Below are 18,111 nucleotides of genomic sequence, written 5' to 3' on the forward strand. Positions count from 1 at the left end.
AGCAAATACCTTCTCTTCAAGCTAGCCAGTCAGAGTTACAGAAATAGGTTATGCCAAAGTAAGTTTCTTCTCTCAGTAGCGGTACCTAGTGCTCATACTTTAAAGGTTCTACTACCATTGAATTACAGAACTTAAAGTGTAACAAATCTCTATACTTTTATAGGCTACTAAGTAGAGAAAAACAGTTCAAACAAAATTTTTACTAATTAGAAATAAAAGGAAAGCTAAAAGATAATTAAAGGAAGAATGGAATGCATGTTACCAATTGTTAGCAGGGCTATTACCATTAGCTATTATTCTTGAAGCAAAATCTACAATGTAACATTTAAATTTTAACCCCAAATACGCTATAGATATACTGATGCAGCCTGCTGAAGTTACAGAAAAACACTGTAGAGGCATTTGCTTTATTATTTATAGCGCTAAGAGGCCTTCAACTGTTTTCCATCTGTGAAGTCAGAATGTTGTGCACGCAAAGAGTATTACTACCCAAACTAATATTCTCAGAAAAGTCTCTCTCTCATGAATGTCAGACATCAATGTGGCAAGATAAACTTGTTTCAGAACAATCACGCAGTAGCAGAGCAGACACGTATTTTAAAGAGATAAGATAGCTTCCTACAGCATTCTTACGGCAACTGTAGCTCTGAGTGTGCCAGAAGGGGCATTTCTTCTGTATCTGACTTCCAGCACAATTATGTTGCTGTATAGGTATAATCCAGTGACCTGTGACTTTAATGAGTTTGCTGCCTTGCTGTTACAAGCATCACATGTATAATTTCTTCTATAAACTTACTAAATTCCATATAAGTTTAGAATTTTTTTCTTATTATTTTCCTGGCAGCACTGCTCCTACCAGAAAATTCTCCAAAGATTTCCTACATAATAAGGAAATTTCTTTCAGCTTTGTCTGTAGCCATTTTTTGTGCTGAAATTGTTCTCTAGTTTAAAACCTCTTTCCCCCTGTAGGTGAATATCCCTCTGATCTGTTTATAGACAGTCTGTATCTCATCTCAGCCCTTGTTTCTCTAGCTAACATAAATTTTTATTTTTTTCTCATCACAGAATCAAAGAATACTTGAGGTTTGAAGGACTTCTGGAGATCATCTCGTCCAACTCCCTGCTCAAGCAGGGCCACTTAGAGCAGGTTGCCCAGGACCAAGTCCAGCTGGGTGTGAATGATCTCCAAGGATAGAGATGCCACAAACTCTCTGGGCAACGTGTTCCAGTGTTCAAATGCCCTACAATAAAGAAGGGTTTTCTTGTGTTCAAGTGGAATTTCCTGTGTTTCAGTTTGTGCCCATTGCTTCTCATCCTGGAGAGGGATATCATTTTAAGAGCAAGGCAGTCTCATAAAAGAGATTTTTCATTCTCTGATCATCTTTTTCTGTTCATGTTACAGTTTCATTGATCTCTCTTGGACATGAGTAACTGGAAACCTATAGAACAGTCCTTATGAGGTCTCACTTTATGCTTATACAGTGGCATTAACACTTCCTTACTTCTACTGAAATTACCTTTTCTGATACACTTGTATTTTTGTTATGTACTGTATTTTTGCAGAGAAAGGACACAGCAGCTCGCAGTCACTCCACTACTGACTACTGCACCCTGTCTTTCTCCTCAGTTTTCTCTAAATTGAAATTCTCAGCTCTCCACAATTTTTTTTCATGGGAAGGAGGGGTGTTGTGTATACATATGTATTTTTAAAACTACTTAATTTCACTCCACTTCTATAACCCCTAAAAGCCAAACTCTGTGCTGACTGTGCCTTCCAACTTTTGTTACTTGGCCCATTCATAACAGTAATGTCAAGGTTGTTAATGGTAATATTGAACCAGACTGTTTCAAAATCAATCCTTGTGGAGCACTACTAATCTTCTTTCAAGTCAGTACTTCCTCTTTCTCCTATCTCTGCTAATCTCCATCTTCTCCAGTTTACTATCATAATGTATTAAGTCCTGACAGATGAGATCAGGTGCACTTCCATTGCTTAAAAAAGCAATTAGATTATCTAATACAACATTCCTTTTATAAATGTCTATCCATTTCCCTTACCTTCTTATTAAATATCCTTTTCCTTCAGAGTATGTTCTAAAACCCTTCACTGTAATTAAGACAGACATTTACTTATCCCTAATTCATTTTTTCCTGTTTTTAAATATTAGTATTATGTGCTCCACTATTCTTCCATCAGATGGTACTACACAGGATTTAAATCAGTTTGCTTAAAACACTTTGTATGCATTCTGCAATTTCATGTATTGGTTCTTTTGTATTTCTGGGATGGCAATTATCAAGTTGCCAATCTGCATGCACTAAGCTCCTGACTATTCCTTACATTTCAATTATGATAATTTCCACTTCTGTGTTTCTATTACCCATTTTGCTGCTTCTCCAACAGCCAGCAGCCAACAGGGAGCTGTACCTAGCTTATCTCAGCCTGATCTGAGCTGTATAGTGGTTTTGTTGCTTCTTTTCCTTTACAGTTTTTTACCTGAAGAATCTTTTCTGAGATCTACATCAGTCCAACTCTGGCAATTTTCACTTTATCCCTAAGACACAGCTTGCTTTGTTGATCAGACTTTTTCCTCCTTTCTTAAATGCAGTGTCTGTAGGATGTCTGTGATTTTAAATTATTTTTAAAATTATGTTACTGAAACAGACAGTTGCATATACAGTAAAAATAGTTTATATATTAGCAAGTAATCATCTGTCTTTCAAGGACTGTGTGAAAAAAGGAGTATGTAGCTCAGCTATCCAGAGAAAAAGCTATTGATACTGCATTACTAAATCGCAAGATTTAGTGTGCCATGCCTAGTCACTGAAATGTTGCACACATGCCTGTCTTAATATTGTGTCAGTTTGCGGTGGCAGGTTAAAGATAAAAATGCCTCTATTTTTACACCACCTTTCAAAGTGTTTGCTCTGGAAAGCATCTGATATCTACATTCAACTGTTACTTGCTGGACTTGCATAATAACTGGCAGGGGACTTTACAGGGCTTACCCTTTTAAAAAGAGTGCTGCATGCTGTATTCCAACATATTCCACTCCTGTTGCTATCAAGTTACAAAGGCTTATTCCAGTTATAGCAGTAATGGAGTTAAAAAGTAATTAGTTGGTCTTTGAATCAAAATGGCATTTACTGTATTACCATAAAGCACAGGAGAATTCTAATGATCTCATAAATCTCATTAGTTCTTAAATTTTCTTTTCATGAAGTTCCCTCCAAAAATCATTTTTAAAGTTTGCTACTTCAGCTTATTCATTATGTAATCTTTTGCCTTTCATCATTCTGATGCTTCTTGCACCTATACAAATAACAGAACTTCAAACATACTATTTAGTCACCCTTTATAGGCTATGAAAACATCTGTATAATGCCAACACAACATGACCCTTTAAAATAGAAAAGCTAATATCTAAAAATAATCTCTTAAGTTCATATTGATCGAACTTCATAGTATTAGTCTCCCTGACATAAAGTAACTTACTTTTTCCTTACATCTTAAAATGAAGCAAGTGATCTTAAAAGGTGATGTTAAAATAAAAAGGATGATTGGCTATATGAAAAGCAGACTTCCCAATTTTACTGCAAGTGTCAGTTTAGACGCCCTGCATATCATTTACTTGTTATGCTTTTAAATTTTAATTAAAAAAACGAAATTAAGAGGTTTCAACTTCTTAATTTGATCACTTTATAAAGTAATGCAAAGATTACTTCATATGAACAGACCTTGTATTTTGAGTTACAGATATTATTATTTTTGGACCTCCTCTTCTAACTGCACACAAGCATATAGCAGGTCAACAAGCTATGGTGAATATAGTAAGAAAACAATCATTATATTCTTTCTAAACAAGCAGAATTCTTTAGCTGTTTTAGAGATAACTTAATGTCTTCAGAATTATGAACACCAGAATCTGATATGTTTAGAGTAGTGTGGTTAAACACCTAATCCTTACCAGATGCAAACACATCAGGTGGAAAGCAAGTTTCAGGTCATCAGTCAATGTGAGCTGAAGGTTCTCAAAGTTATGCTACATTCTCTGAGGCCTGGAAAGGTGTGGAGGAGGAAGCCTTGAAAAGAGCCCTGGCTGCACTCCACTGTTTTCAAACCATTCTTTGTATTTTCTGTTGTAATAAAATGTAAAGTTTGTCAGAGGAAATTAAGAGAATGAAAGAGCAATTTCCCAGACACATCTCCTGTAGAGACGCACTGTGCTCTTATTCTTTATTTCAAAAGGAACAACAAGGTAAGCATCTGTTTATTCTGCAGAGGAGCAGCTTTGCATTGTATATATGTACACAGAAGTGGCTGTAATACACTATGAAATTCGTAAGCAGAAGATTGAAAATTCCATTTGAAGTGCTTTTCAAATCAGCTTCAAGTGCTCTATTATTTTGTTGCTGCAATCACAAATCTGTCTCATGCTTCCTACTTGAATAGCTTTTGGCATGCAGCATTGCTTTGAGTAGTTTTATTTAACTCTCCATTAGGAAACTAACTCTACTTGGGGATCTAATTGCATGTGGTTTGTTTTCAGTTCATTCAACACAAACCGTATTTTCTCAACATGAAACCTAATTCATGTCTTAATTTGCACATTAGTGAACAATGAAATAAAACAGATGTACACTACTATTTGTCTGGCATTGTTTTTGAGTATGAATTTTGCAATGCTTTTTGTATCTTATTGTAGCAATAAGAAAATCAACAAGAGTAATTCCAGATCCTGAAATACGGAATTGTAAAGGATCCTTGGTCATTAAAATAATTAGACAATAACATCCTTGGCACACAGACAGTATTTCATATATAACTGACTAATTTTACATCACTTTATACAGTAAGAACTTGAAACTCAGTTATGTCTTATCTTTTGTCTATGTCATATTACAAAAGTAATATAAAGCTATTATTCAAATTGCAGCACAGTTCCCTATGCAGAGCCCTGGCTTTGTTAAGAATCAGTTGGCAGTTTAAATGCACAAATAAATGCATTTCCCTAAATAAAAGGACAAGTATGAAAATAATCCACAGTGCAAAGTTATGCATCTTTTCTCCTTTGTAAAGTTAAAGAGATTAAGAAATTCTCTTAGGAAGCCCCTTGAAAAAATCCAGTATAGATTATAGTTGATCAGCATCAACCTGAGGAAGATTACAGATTTATAGCAGTACCATTCACATATTGGTCAAATTTTGCTACACTGGTAAATTCTTTGAGAATAAACTATTTTATTATTTATGCTACAAAGCTAAACAACTTATTTTACCAGGTACAGACCTGCAAAAAATGAAATAAGTTTAAAATCGAAAGTTTCTGAATTTCCATCAAATTCAGTTTCCACTTTAAGAAATACTTCTCCAATAAACGTAAAACATTTTAGCTGATTAAACAAAAATTACAAAATTCTTGAAATTTCTGTGTCTGCTTATACACTGTCTGGTATATTGATACCAACCACATGAAGTTGAATGCAGTATTAATAAACTGCAGTATTATTAAACTGCAGTCATTTAGACACCATTGCATATATAACACTGTGATGAAAACCAAAATCTTTCCACCAAAGAAATTACTGAAATGTAAACGTGGACAGTCTGGTAAAACACACCATCTGAGACAAAAATTTTTTCTGTGATATTATAGCTGCTTTCATTTAGGTACAACAGGAAAATGGGTTTATTGGGAGCAACAGTAGTTCAGTATAAACAACTTTTTTTCTAGGATACATGACTGCTCATCAACAAACAAGAAAAATTTTGATTTAGCCACTGACTCATCATTGATCTAAGGCAAATCTTTTGTTATTTTTAATTTCAATACATAAACAAACCAATCATTCCTCTAGGCAAGTAAGACTTAGAATATAAGCACAATTTGGAACTTAGCTCTGTCGGTCTCTAATAACAAAGGGTTAATGAGTGGAGACCAGTGCTAAATCCTCCTGTATGACATTAGCTCAGAGAAATCTTTAGAGTTCCATCCAGAAGACCACAGTTATTCAACCTAGTGAATCCATACTTCTTCCGGAATCTCTAATGAGACCTAATCTAACAATCCTAAGAAAAATAAAACTGGTAATACACAATTGAAATGCTAAAAATATTTTCAAGTACTTACTCAAAAAGTAAAGTATAAATATACACATCCACAGATCGTATTAATGTCAGTGCTTTATTACACAACATATATTTATTATGCACAAGTTACTGTAAAAGTAGAACATATACAAATAGCAAAATATTGAAATAAATGTTGTTGTAGAGTGCATGTTATATGCACTATGCAACAAAGGAAGGCTCTTGCTAAAAAGTCCAACCCCCCCCCCCCCAGTAAAATGGGGAGGGGGAGGGAAGAGGCAGTTTGAAAGGACATTAAGAAGTAAATGACAGACTGATAACAACTACTAACCTATTTTTGTGAAAACAAATGGATTCATTTGAAAACAGATTCATTCACACGAGTCAACTGGAAATTTAGTTGTATTTAATTGCTTCATGACATCCACAAGAGGCAAATAACACCCTGAGTGTGGCTAGTTTGGTGTTGGCTGATTGTTCAACTAATTGATGTCAGAGCATCAATTCACATAGGTCACATATAACAGCTCTGCATGCCTTCCCCCTGTCCCCGGCTGAAGCCTTAATTTGGGGCTCTTGCTCTATCCAGACAAAAAGTTTCATGAAGGTTGCAGAAATCTAGTTAAAAATGAAGATGACTTCTCCTCATTCAAATTAGGCTTAAATTAGTCAATGAGTTTAAAATTACTAGCTGAGGTACAACATAAAAGATCACACACTTCATCTCTGTAAGCTAAACATAGCACCCTGTAAATAAATAAATAAATAAATTTATCTCTTCATTAATAAATTTAGTGATTAACTCAAAGGTGATGATAAAGACCTGAGAAACAAGTGCCATTAGAGATATTCATGACACTGTGATTATGCACATACCCTTGTGTTTTCAGAAGCTGATAGAACATAAATTCATTTGTAACAGATGATGTTTCATTACTGTTTTGGCAAATTCTTTTGCAGCTGTACTTTTATAAGGCTTACAGATAAAGAAGTATCCAAAGTTTGGCAGTGTCCATTTCAGACCACAAATTAAATTGTTTTAAGAAGTGTTCTCTTTCAAAACTCATTTTTGCAAGTCTTGTTAATACACACAAGTGTTTCTTTCAAATCCAGTTTTCTCTCAGCAGTAGACAGTAAGTTTAACTTTAAACCACTCAGTCAAAATTACACTTTGGTGGAGAAACTGTTTTCAAAAACCTCACACATTTGACTATTTCCTCTATCATCGTAGACTTAATAATTTTCCATTGTTTGTAAATAACTCAAGAAAACACCAAAAACTTCACAGAAAACAAACAAAGATTATTTTCATTCCTTAAACAGTAAATTACATAGGCAGAATTTTAAAACTACATAAAAGCAATTTAAATTATGTGGGAAAACCTTATTTTTATGGTATTTTCTAGAGATAACAGAGCTGATGTCAACTGTTGTTTTAACTAAGTTTAATTCTAAAACACAAGTTCAAGCCCTGGCCCAAAATGAAGACAGACATCAAGTAATCAATAGCAGCTGGAGTAAACCATGAATATGTCATTTTAAACAACTTCTGAGAAAGCTGTAGATGTTCTACACAAATAAAGAATTTCAGTGAATATACTGCTCTACTACAGTCTGTGGGAATTTCATCACTGCCAGCAACCAAGCCAGGATTCTAATCTGTAAACTCCTCAACAGAAAATGGAGTTCCAGACACTGCTCTGCAATAACAGATGTATTCCTTTCACATGAGACTGTGCTCCATTTATATAGTACCAAAACAAAAAATGTCCTGTGGTGATTTTGTTTGAACATTTAGAAACTGTACCTGTGTTGAAGTAGCAGCATTTGGTGTTACTGGTGATGGTGAGTCACTTGCTTTTGGCTCACCAGGGGAAGCTGTGGAACCCTGGGATTCTTGGCTAGCTGGCTGATCTGGTGATAAAGCATCGCTGCTGTCTTCATCAAACGAATAATCATCCAAAGCTTGAGGATAATTCTCTTGTCCAACTGCTAAAATGTTTACAAAGAAACAAGCAAAAAAAAATCTTTTTTAGTTAAACAAATTAAATGAAGACTTTGGTGGCAGAATTAGCTGATTGCTGGAAACTGATCAGATTTCAGGACAATCTAACTATATAGTGCACAAATACTTATTGCATTTTTAATATAATGAAAGCCATATTAGATCATATTCAAGGGACTGATAAAACCAAGTGCATAACAGAAGTTCCTCCTAATAAGAGATGAAAAGGCACACATTTGCAACACATTTGCAGTGTACATGAACATATGTGACCATTAATTAATCTATCATAAGTGTCTATGATTAATTTTAAAGAATTTTTATTAAGAAACAAGTATTTTCAAGAGGAATATTGTACTCCAACTGTGCAACTCTAACAGTTTTGAAGGAAAAAAAACAGCACAACTATCTTCAATTAAAGGATGACAGAGTTAAGGACTCAGAAGCTGAAAGAGTAAGAGCTAATAAACTTCAAATATGTTTTGTTATGGTGAATGTTACTCTCAAGAGTTAAATTATTATTTTTCATAATACTATAATGATAACAGATACAAGCTGTGGCTGTCCTACTTGCCTATAATTGCTTCTTTAACACTGGAGTCTACAGGAAGAATATTTTTTTCTACCAGTTCCATAGGGCCAGGCCTCTGCGCAATCTTCTCATTCAGATCATCTGCCAACCGAGCTCTCTTCAGTTTCATCTGAGTGGCTTGTAGTGAAGGCTCTGCAAATGTCTCTAAAAGATACGTTGATTTAAGTATTCTGCTCCATCTTTTTTCCAGTTTCAAGATAACCAGCAAAGTGTTTCATCTTTGCAAAAACCATTCTACTTGTATCAAAATCAAGCAAGTATTATTTTGAAATTAAAAATCCCTATCTCCAAACATTCTCAAATTAACAAGCAAAATAAGATTTTTTGAGTACATGTTTTTCATTCCCATGACCATGCTTTTTTATAAAAACACCCTCTTTTTAATAGCAGTAATACTGCTGGCAAACATTTGTATAATGTCCAACCATAACACAGGAAATACAAAATAGACGATACTGGTTATAAATATGAAGATAGCTCATACTGGTAAACCTTTATAGCAGGAAATGGTAAATGTTTAACCGATAGTTAATTTTTGGATTCTCTCTTGCCAAACTAATCTTAAAAAGTTTACCTTTACAAATAGCTTCTAGCACAAATTTGTGAGTCTTCAAAATTGTATTTCAATGACAGTATGCAGATGGCCTATCAATATGGAGTTCAGTACCCAAATGCATGTTTTGAAAATTAAGAGATATTAGATTAACTTGGATTATGGTTATTTTGTAATTTCTATATTTGGCAAGATTATGGTGAAAACAGCAATACAGCCCCATTCATAAAAAAAGCTACTGTTTCAAATTACCTGAACAACAGGGAAAATAACCAAGCACAGTAAAAGTCGAGTTTACTAAGGGTTATGTTTTGAAAAAAAAAGTTGTATAAAGCTGTAAGGTTATTTGAGGGTAACCAGTAGAAGTTGAAGCAATGTATCTTATATGTACGTACTTCATGGTGTAATTACCATTACAGAATAAAAGCGACATACACTTGCAGACAAATACACAGTTGAGAATACTTTCACTACCATAAATGTGTCTACTATCATACAGATTTAGAATACAGATTACAACAGATACACTGTAAAAGTGGAGAAACACCGTATATGAACCTTTATAAATGATTCACAGCAAAGCCTGATTCAGTTAGGCCCAAAGTTACAGTTTGAAAACGAAGCTATCTGGGTACATACCTTCGAGGATGTGCATTCTGACCAGTTCAGACCGATCCGGTCTGCTGCGAATCTTGTGCTTCAAAAAATTTTCAGTCTTTAAAGAAATAAAAATCATTACATTAGCATTTACTAGAAGAGGCATAAAGTAGTTGGTACACTGATAAAGCACTGATGTGCGATCAGTGAATATCTGCAGTTTACGTTGCCTTCAGATAGATGCATTTCACTGTTTGAAGAGCGATACTAGAGATTTACTTTTTTTGAATTACAGTCTTCCCCAAACAAGTTAGAAATGTTTCTGGATTTTATCCCATAATAACACACTAGATCACAATACCATAGATTAGAAGTTTTCTACAGAAATACAGTACAAGTGTCATTTCAACCCAAGCATTCTGTCCTTGGACTGTAGGTAGATGTAGATTAGAATATGACCAATTTTATCCCCCCACCTGCTTGAGCTATGAAAGATTGAGAAACTTCCTTTTAGATTTGATACCGATATTTTATTTTATTATAATGGATTCTTCCAAGATACAAGCACATATGCAAGCATAGTATTAATAACTTTTTCATGTAGTCAAAGAATTTAGGATCACATACAACTGGCATTTTCACATGTTAACAGCAAGTTTATAAAAAGTGTTTACCCTGGCTCGTTCCAGGCTCTTTATCTGCTCATGGAATGCGGCGGGACTTTTCAAAGCTGTGAAGGGAAAGAAAAAGTTAAATTAACAGGACATGATTTCCAAAGAAATATCCTAATCTGTAAACTTCTATGCGCATTCACACCTTCTCAAAGCTGTGTTTGCATCTAACCAGGCTCACGCATTTGATTCATGCCAGTTATACTCCCTTATATTCAACAGAGATGATTATCAGTCCTATGCAGAGTATGTGGAATATTTGATTTTACCAAATGCTACTGTGTAACAGTTAACCATGTTAACACAAGGTACACTGGTGTCTATTTACCAAAACTGTTCCACAGCAGAAATTTTATAAGGTGGTGTTCAGAAGGCCAAAATACTGTCTCATTTATTCCACTGTATTACTATCCATCTATACTTCATCTTGCTGTTATTACAAACAGCTGAACTGTCCCTTGAAAACTGTTCATGCTGTTGGTTTTTTTTTTAAATATTGTAGGAAACCCAAAATGTTCAGATTAGAAATGGGTTAGAAAACAGAATGATCACACAGTATGTCTCAATTCAAAACAATTTTCAACTAAATACAAGATTAAATAAAAAACATCCAGAGCAACATATTTGATAAATTGTATTCTCTTCCCTACTAGTGAGGTCTTTTGGCATCCAAACAGAAAAGAGGTATTCTGAGAGCCTACTGTCTAGTGTAAAAATCATGTAACAGCAGCAGCAGAAAGCCCCTCTGTGCTTCTGAAAAACAAACAGGTAAATTATGGAATCACAGAACTAGAAAGGACCTCACCTGGCTCCAGATGAGGAATCACCTAGCTCTTCTCTGTCCCAAACACACAATAAGCTGGGGCAGACATTGCTGACAGAAATCAATTGTTGACAGAAATCAATATTGTCTTTCAAAGTTCTCAGTGATAAACATTTCCAGGCAAGATATGCCAGTGTACCACAAGCTTGACTCTCCCTTGCCGTGATTTAAATCTGCTATTTCTTTTCTATTTACCACAAAGAAAGCTTACTTAGCAGTAACTCGTGATTTTTTATTTTGTGATATGAGCTTTTGTCATATGTGCATTTTAACAGTGAGTATATTTGTGCTTTGTTACATAAGACCAAAACTTTATTCACAGAGGGCAAACTCTCACATCTCTTGCTGCTTAGCAAGAAAGCTGGAGTAAACATCCTGCTATTTAATTGCTCTCAGCCGTAGGGCTGTATCTGGAATAACTCTCAGGGAGCATGAACTGCACATCTCAAAGAATATCGGTTACCATAAATACTTTTTCTCCAAGCGAGTCTGCATATGTTTTAACAGTGGGGAACCCTAAGCAATAAGCTTCTCCACCTGGGTGGAGGATCCCAGTGTCCTTTACACAAACAGTGCTTGGTGCTGGGCAAAAGATACTGCATCAATCCTCAACACGTTCTGGGTGTTCTGCGTTAGGACGGCTGGACCTGCAGGAGCCACAAAGAGAAAAGTCCTCCTGTGGTAACAGAAGTCCCCAAGCTCTGGCTGAACTCTACAAGAATGGTCTGGATGCAGCCTGCAACAGCAGGCTTTAATATAAATATATAAATAATTCTTGCTGCACAGAAAAAGACCAAATTCTGGATTTCTCAGTGGTGGATACAAACAGCTCAGAAAGAATCTGGGCCTGTAGAAGATTAAGAAAGCTCTTCTGACACTGCAAGTGTGAAACATGTATTCAGCCCTAAAAACACGAATCTTATGGATGAAAGCTGGCAAGCTCATTGCCTGGTTACAGCGTAACATCAACATTATCTTAGGACAGTCTGGAGGATGTAAAGTGGGATGAGTCATAAATATGCAATTTTCTCTGTCTCTTGAAGCAGAATTAATAGTAACCAGAAAAGCCACCGTCAAGGACAAAAGCGAGCAAGATCCATTAGAATCCATATCATGGGGTTCAAAGCCCACTAGGAATCTGTATCCCAAACATAGGCATATATTCTGATGAGGTCTCAAGGTCTCTTTATTAACCATAGGGTAAAAATATACTGAAGCTTGACTGATTAAACAGTGATGGACAGAGATAATATCAAGGGGAACTCTGACCAAATCAAGGAAAATTACTGACTCCTTCCTACATAATCAAGATTAAACAAAGAAGGAGGAGCTGAAATAAAAAGAGCACTGCATAGCAAACCCAGCTCACATAATGGAATATATAAGCCTAGTGGATTCTTTCCTGTTGTTAGCTGAAAGTCCTTAAAAAAAAAAAACAAAAAAAACAAAAAAAAAACACCTCATTAGACTTTGAACTAGAAAGGAGGAAACCCTTCAAAGAAAGATACGCAGTAGAATACCATATTTCTCTCAAAAGGCTGGTGCAGGTAGGTAGCTGAAGCAATAGAGACTGTGTTTGCTGTATCAAGAAAACGGTGCAGGAATTTGCAGGAGGCCATATACAACTATTCTGTCAGAGATGGCTGTCAGGTCTCTCTTGCTGTTATCTGGGGAAAAGTCGGAAAAAAATGATTTGTAACTTGAACTTTTAACTGGAGAACAAAGCCTGGTAATTCTCCAGGTGAAACTGAAGCAAGGCCAAATAGTAAGGTCACTTGTCCTCACTTTTTTCCAGAGGCTGTCAATCCTCTGATCCTTATTCTAGGGGAAAGCAATTGTAGATTTCTCTGATGTCATGATGACAGTGGGAGGAACTGATGGGTATAAAAACAGATCAGTTCTCTGGATGCTGAATACAGCCCTGTACCTCTCCTTGCCTCTGGAACACATAAGGCCAACAAGTTCTACATTATGAGCTGGACTGATTAAAGCAGGGATACTGCCACACATCACAAGAAAGCCTTAGTATCCCTTGGTTGTCTAGGTATGGTGGCCCCTATATTTCTTCCTATAGGAAGAGGAAGAATTTTCCAAAAATCACCACTCCCTTAATGAGCTCCAGAATGAGGTATTTTTGAGCTCAAGAGGTGCATTAACTGTCCTTTGTGTAAGTTGGTGGACAGTTTACCAGTTGCCTGGGTTTAAAAACATTTTCTACCAAAAGGGAAAGTGGAAGGAAGAGGTCAATCCAACTGTAATGTCTCTGGAACCCAATGCTCCTTGTGATGAACCACATGTATCTTGGCTTTAGAACTGTTTTTTTTTTTTTTTTTATCATCTCAGTAAAAGAAGATAGTACTACTGCTGATGACAGTCACAAGAGAAGATGCATCACTGTTTTGCCATAATATACACCACAGAAGGAAAGTAAGGCCCCTAATATTGAAGGTAGAGCGCCAGAGAAATACATCAGCAAAATCATAGTGGCAGTGTTTTATTCCAGCATGAATATTCAAGTAATCACAGTCACTACTGGTGCGGTCACCTAACAGTCACCTGCAGTCACCCCAGCAGTGTCAGGAGAAGGGAAGGTTTTCTGTCAGGTCAACCAGCCAGTGTCTAGCCAACTTGTTTGCATTCTGCAGCGTTCAGCCAAAGCGACTGAGTCCTACTATCAACTGGTGGTAAAGCAGACAAGTGGCAGTGGACTTGTGGCCCTTTATAGAAGATGGAAATGTCTTTTAGCTGGAGATAACTTTCCTGGTGCTGAGGAATATGCATTGCCTATATGACAAGCTTCTGTAGCAGTTCAGTGGATCTGGCAGTTCTTGCACTTTGTGGGACAGCTAGAGGAAGGGAAACAGTAAGGTAGTCTTTTTACATAAGACTATTTCAGCAATTTATCCCTGGACAGACTGTATGAGGAGTCTTCAGTCCTGAACAACCAGACCAGATGTTGTTCTGTCTAGGAGACTACCAGCAAAGGATTAGACAAAGCTTTCATTGTGAAATTAAGCAGGCGATTCTGGAACTTGAGCTCCTGCTCACATCTCACTCAAGGCTTGAAAAACTTGTAAATATGGCACTTGGAAGCGTGGCTGTCACTGAGGCAGTATAGGCACTTGTAAAATGGATCTGATGATGATGGGATGTGATCCGCGTTGGAGGGTACACAAGTCTCATGGCTAGCTGCTAAACAGGAGAAAAAAGCAAACAGTACTACTCAGCTAGAAATAATATGAACTGTGGAGTGCTTCATCTCAACTGGGTAGTTGAAAGGAAGTGAAATGGCAGCGTGCACGATCCATCTCGCTTGCCATATACCTGGCAGAGGTAAGATAAGGCAAAACAGTCTTCAACGCTTCACGACAGTTTAGAAGTTCTTTCCAAGTTTTCACTCAAAGAGAAACAGATCATTCCATTCCTGAAGATTATCAACACTACAGACCTGAGAAGGTGAAGGTGATGTAACAAAGCAATCTGAAGTCTGCTGAGTACTCAGAAACCTCGAAGAGATTAATTTTAAGACACTGTGCCTTCAAGCTAGAATTTGCCAGTGCTTACTGGGCTATCTGTGATAACTTGATATAGTTTTGATACACTTTCAGTGGCTCTAGTTGTTTATAAGGATCAATTTTCACAGTTAAACCTTCTACAACTTGGACCTATTATCTGGAGTTGAATCTCATCCCACATTGTCAACTTAAAGTTCAGACAAAGACCAAAGGCCAAAGTTTCAGATAAAAGGCAAGGTGGTGGCAGAAATGTTCAAGCTAATACCAAAGATGGTTTCTCAATATTTTCTGGGCATCCTTCATTAAATTAGAAACAAATTAGAAGATGTTACACTAAACAATTAGTATAGCCATTAGGAGCCCAAGCGCAGGAACACCAAAACATCCCTAAGGAAAGAGTTAACTGTGTTTGAATTCTAGGTCACTGAATTTCCCTCCTGTGATGTTTAAATTGATTTTAGGTATCCTTGTGCTGCTGAAACAACCACTAACTCTAGCAGATTGAAATCAATAAAGGGGAAAATGGACCCTGCAATTGCATAAAGCATGCCAATTATTTGCTTTCAAAATACAGTGCTCTAAATTCAGACATACAAACAGAAAAAATCCAAATTTTCAAACATTATTTGCCCATTATTTATCCCCAAAGATAAACTGTAATTAAATTCAAATGGTAGAACAGAGTTAGAGATAAAAATGGTTTACTGAAGAACTGGTAGCTTGTAGCATAGGTGTCAAGGATGGCAGGAAGTCAGGCCAAAGAGTCAGGAGTTGAGCATTACAGAATCTTGAAAGCACACCTTTGACTGTATTTATGAATTTGGTGAAGCTGCTGCCTTGGCAAGACACTTCACACTAAGGTGATCAGCAGCATCTCAACTCTTCCAAAGATAGCATCTGATGGCATTCATTGAATTTCTAGCAGTATGTTACCTCTACTGAGAAAGAGAAGAATACAAAACTCTTAGACCAGCTTGGACAGTTTGCCAGATGTGGCAGATTGGACAGGTCCTTTTGGAATCTGGAAAAAAAATTATCTTCTAAAAACTAGCAAAAAAATCATATCCCTGGAAATTTATTCACACTCAGTGATGGCAAGAAAGGCCTGGGCACAAAAGCTTCTGCATTAGGTCACATGATCCAAAGTGTGCTTGCAGCCCAAGCCACAGGCTCATGTCCTGTGGCATCGCAGGTGCATCGCTCAAGCCCTGTCACAGGAGTCACGATTTGTGTGCGTGCTTCTGTGTGTTCTACTTTGGCTTGGTAACCCTTGCGATCCTACCCTTGAAAGACTGCTGGCTTTGTCATTAATGTCCATTCATTTACAAGATATAATTCAGCTTATTTCAGTGAGATCAGACTATATTATGTCTGTAAATCCTTGTGCTTTCACCACAAAGCTACTTGAACTGAAACATTGGTTAAGTGTGACAAATTAACCTTATGCTCATTTATATTACCAAAAGAATCCCATAGGTTTTATCAAATTATTGTTATTTTAAAGAATTTTTACAGAAATGTTCATCTTCATTATTTTATGTATTCAATTCATAATTAAAACAGTAGAGTAATACAAATTACTAAAGTAAATCTTACGTGGCATGATGCCCTGGTCCACCAGCTGTTCTCGTGTCCGCCTTTGCTGTAGCCTTAGCTGAAGTACTGATAAAAGAAAACAATCATTCATTTACATGTAAGCACATTATCCCTTATTGAAGTGCAAAAAGAAAAACATTCAAAAAGATACTAAACATCTTTAAAAATATTTTTGATAAATGCATTCAGACCTGACAGTAAACTCCAAGACACCTATCATTAGGGATCAAATGCTAATAAGGTAGTTAAATAGGGATTGGAAGCAATTGCTCTTATGTTGTACTTGCTGCTTTTTTGTCACATCTGATAAAGAGACTGTATTTCACATATTCATGCACTTTTCCTAATTTATCAGCTGTCTCATAAGAGATATTTAGTAAAATTAGATTTTAAAATTCTAATTTTTTTTTTTTGCTACAACACTACTATTATAGAATCAAGAAAACATATAGTGAGCTTATAGGTTTGATTTATTTTAAAGAGTTTGTAACATAAATTGCAACATGCAATGATTCTCGAAACAAGAGAAAATGCTGTTTTCCTGACTAATGGAGAGACACTTTTTTAAATTTAAGGACTAAATAAATCCAACATTGTCAAATTTGGAAATAATTTTGTTTAAACTTTCAGAGCTAATTTTTTATGTTTCATTAAATTTCATAAAATGTACAAAGGTTATTATCATTATTATTACTGTAAGTATAACTACTATAACACACATTAAATGCTATACCAGGAACTCTAAAAAATGGGAAAAAGAGAGAGGAAAAAAAGGAATGGCCCAAAACTTAGTTTGACCAATTGAAATAATTTTAAATAAATGTTTGGAATTTTTTAATAAGACCATCTAAATTTATCCAGAATTTTAATTTAGTAGATAACATCAATTTTAAGATTTAAAATATTAAGGTTTGGTCCTGAAAGCTGCCTATTTCATGTGAAAAAAAATCATGTTTTAAAAGGTAACATATCTAGTATGTATATATATACACACACATTATATATACACACACACACACACATATATATATATGGCAACATTATTAAAAGGTAGTAACATGCAGTGAAATTTGAATCTGGCAATAACTGTTTTTAACTACATAAATAGGAAGAGCTACTCTTAAGTAACACAGAGAAAGGGTAGTGCAAACTGAGCCCTTCCGGCTATTTTACTTTAGTAGCCATTTCCAGGATGTCATTAAGCTGCAGGACTGTTTATTCTGCCACTGCCTCAGAGAGACATACACAGGTTCGAGATTAACAGGGGTCTCATATCTGACAGCCACAAACAATTCTGTATTTCTGTGTCTCTGAGCACTAAAAAGTTTAAAATGTTTTATTTCTTCGCTATATACTTGAATCTGGCATGATACCAAAATGTAACTGAAACAATACCCAATTCTATCCATCTGCTACAACAGATGACTCGATACATGGCCTAACTTTAGACCACTCATTCCGCAGGGCTATGTTCATGAGCGAGGGCTTACAACACCGCTATCGTTAACCAAGCTATTGCTATTGTAAGTGCTATAAAAAAAATACTTCAAAGTCTCCAATGTTGCTTAGACATAAAGTCCTCACAGTTTCAAAATTCGGGCTTTTTGTTGTGAATCTTCCCCGTTAAAACAAACCCACCCCACAAACAACAACCTTCCAAGGAAACAG

The 18,111-nt window shown here is 35.9% G+C and overlaps 1 protein-coding gene and 1 long non-coding RNA gene across 13 annotated transcripts in view; one reads left to right on the forward strand and one right to left on the reverse strand.

Annotated features, from left to right (window-relative positions):
• LOC106482597 (uncharacterized) overlaps positions 1-1,272 on the forward strand; it is a 37,000-nt gene extending 35,728 nt beyond the window's left edge. For all 4 annotated transcript variants that reach the window (XR_010885841.1, XR_010885844.1, XR_010885842.1 and 1 more), the window contains one exon: positions 1,066-1,272. This is a non-coding gene — a long non-coding RNA (uncharacterized lncRNA). The remainder of the gene's footprint in view (positions 1-1,065) is intronic.
• MRTFB (myocardin related transcription factor B) overlaps positions 1-18,111 on the reverse strand; it is a 109,502-nt gene that overhangs the window by 25,764 nt on the left and 65,627 nt on the right. For all 9 annotated transcript variants that reach the window (XM_067306510.1, XM_067306505.1, XM_067306502.1 and 6 more), the window contains 5 exons: positions 16,444-16,509; positions 10,513-10,568; positions 9,881-9,956; positions 8,671-8,832; positions 7,899-8,083 (listed from right to left, as the gene is read on the reverse strand). In XM_067306510.1, coding sequence (XP_067162611.1) covers positions 7,899-8,083; positions 8,671-8,832; positions 9,881-9,956; positions 10,513-10,568; positions 16,444-16,509 — 545 coding nt within the window. The remainder of the gene's footprint in view (positions 1-7,898; positions 8,084-8,670; positions 8,833-9,880; positions 9,957-10,512; positions 10,569-16,443; positions 16,510-18,111) is intronic.

The sequence above is a fragment of the Apteryx mantelli genome, chromosome 16 (assembly GCF_036417845.1).
Source record: "Apteryx mantelli isolate bAptMan1 chromosome 16, bAptMan1.hap1, whole genome shotgun sequence".
NCBI lineage: Eukaryota > Metazoa > Chordata > Aves > Apterygiformes > Apterygidae > Apteryx > Apteryx mantelli.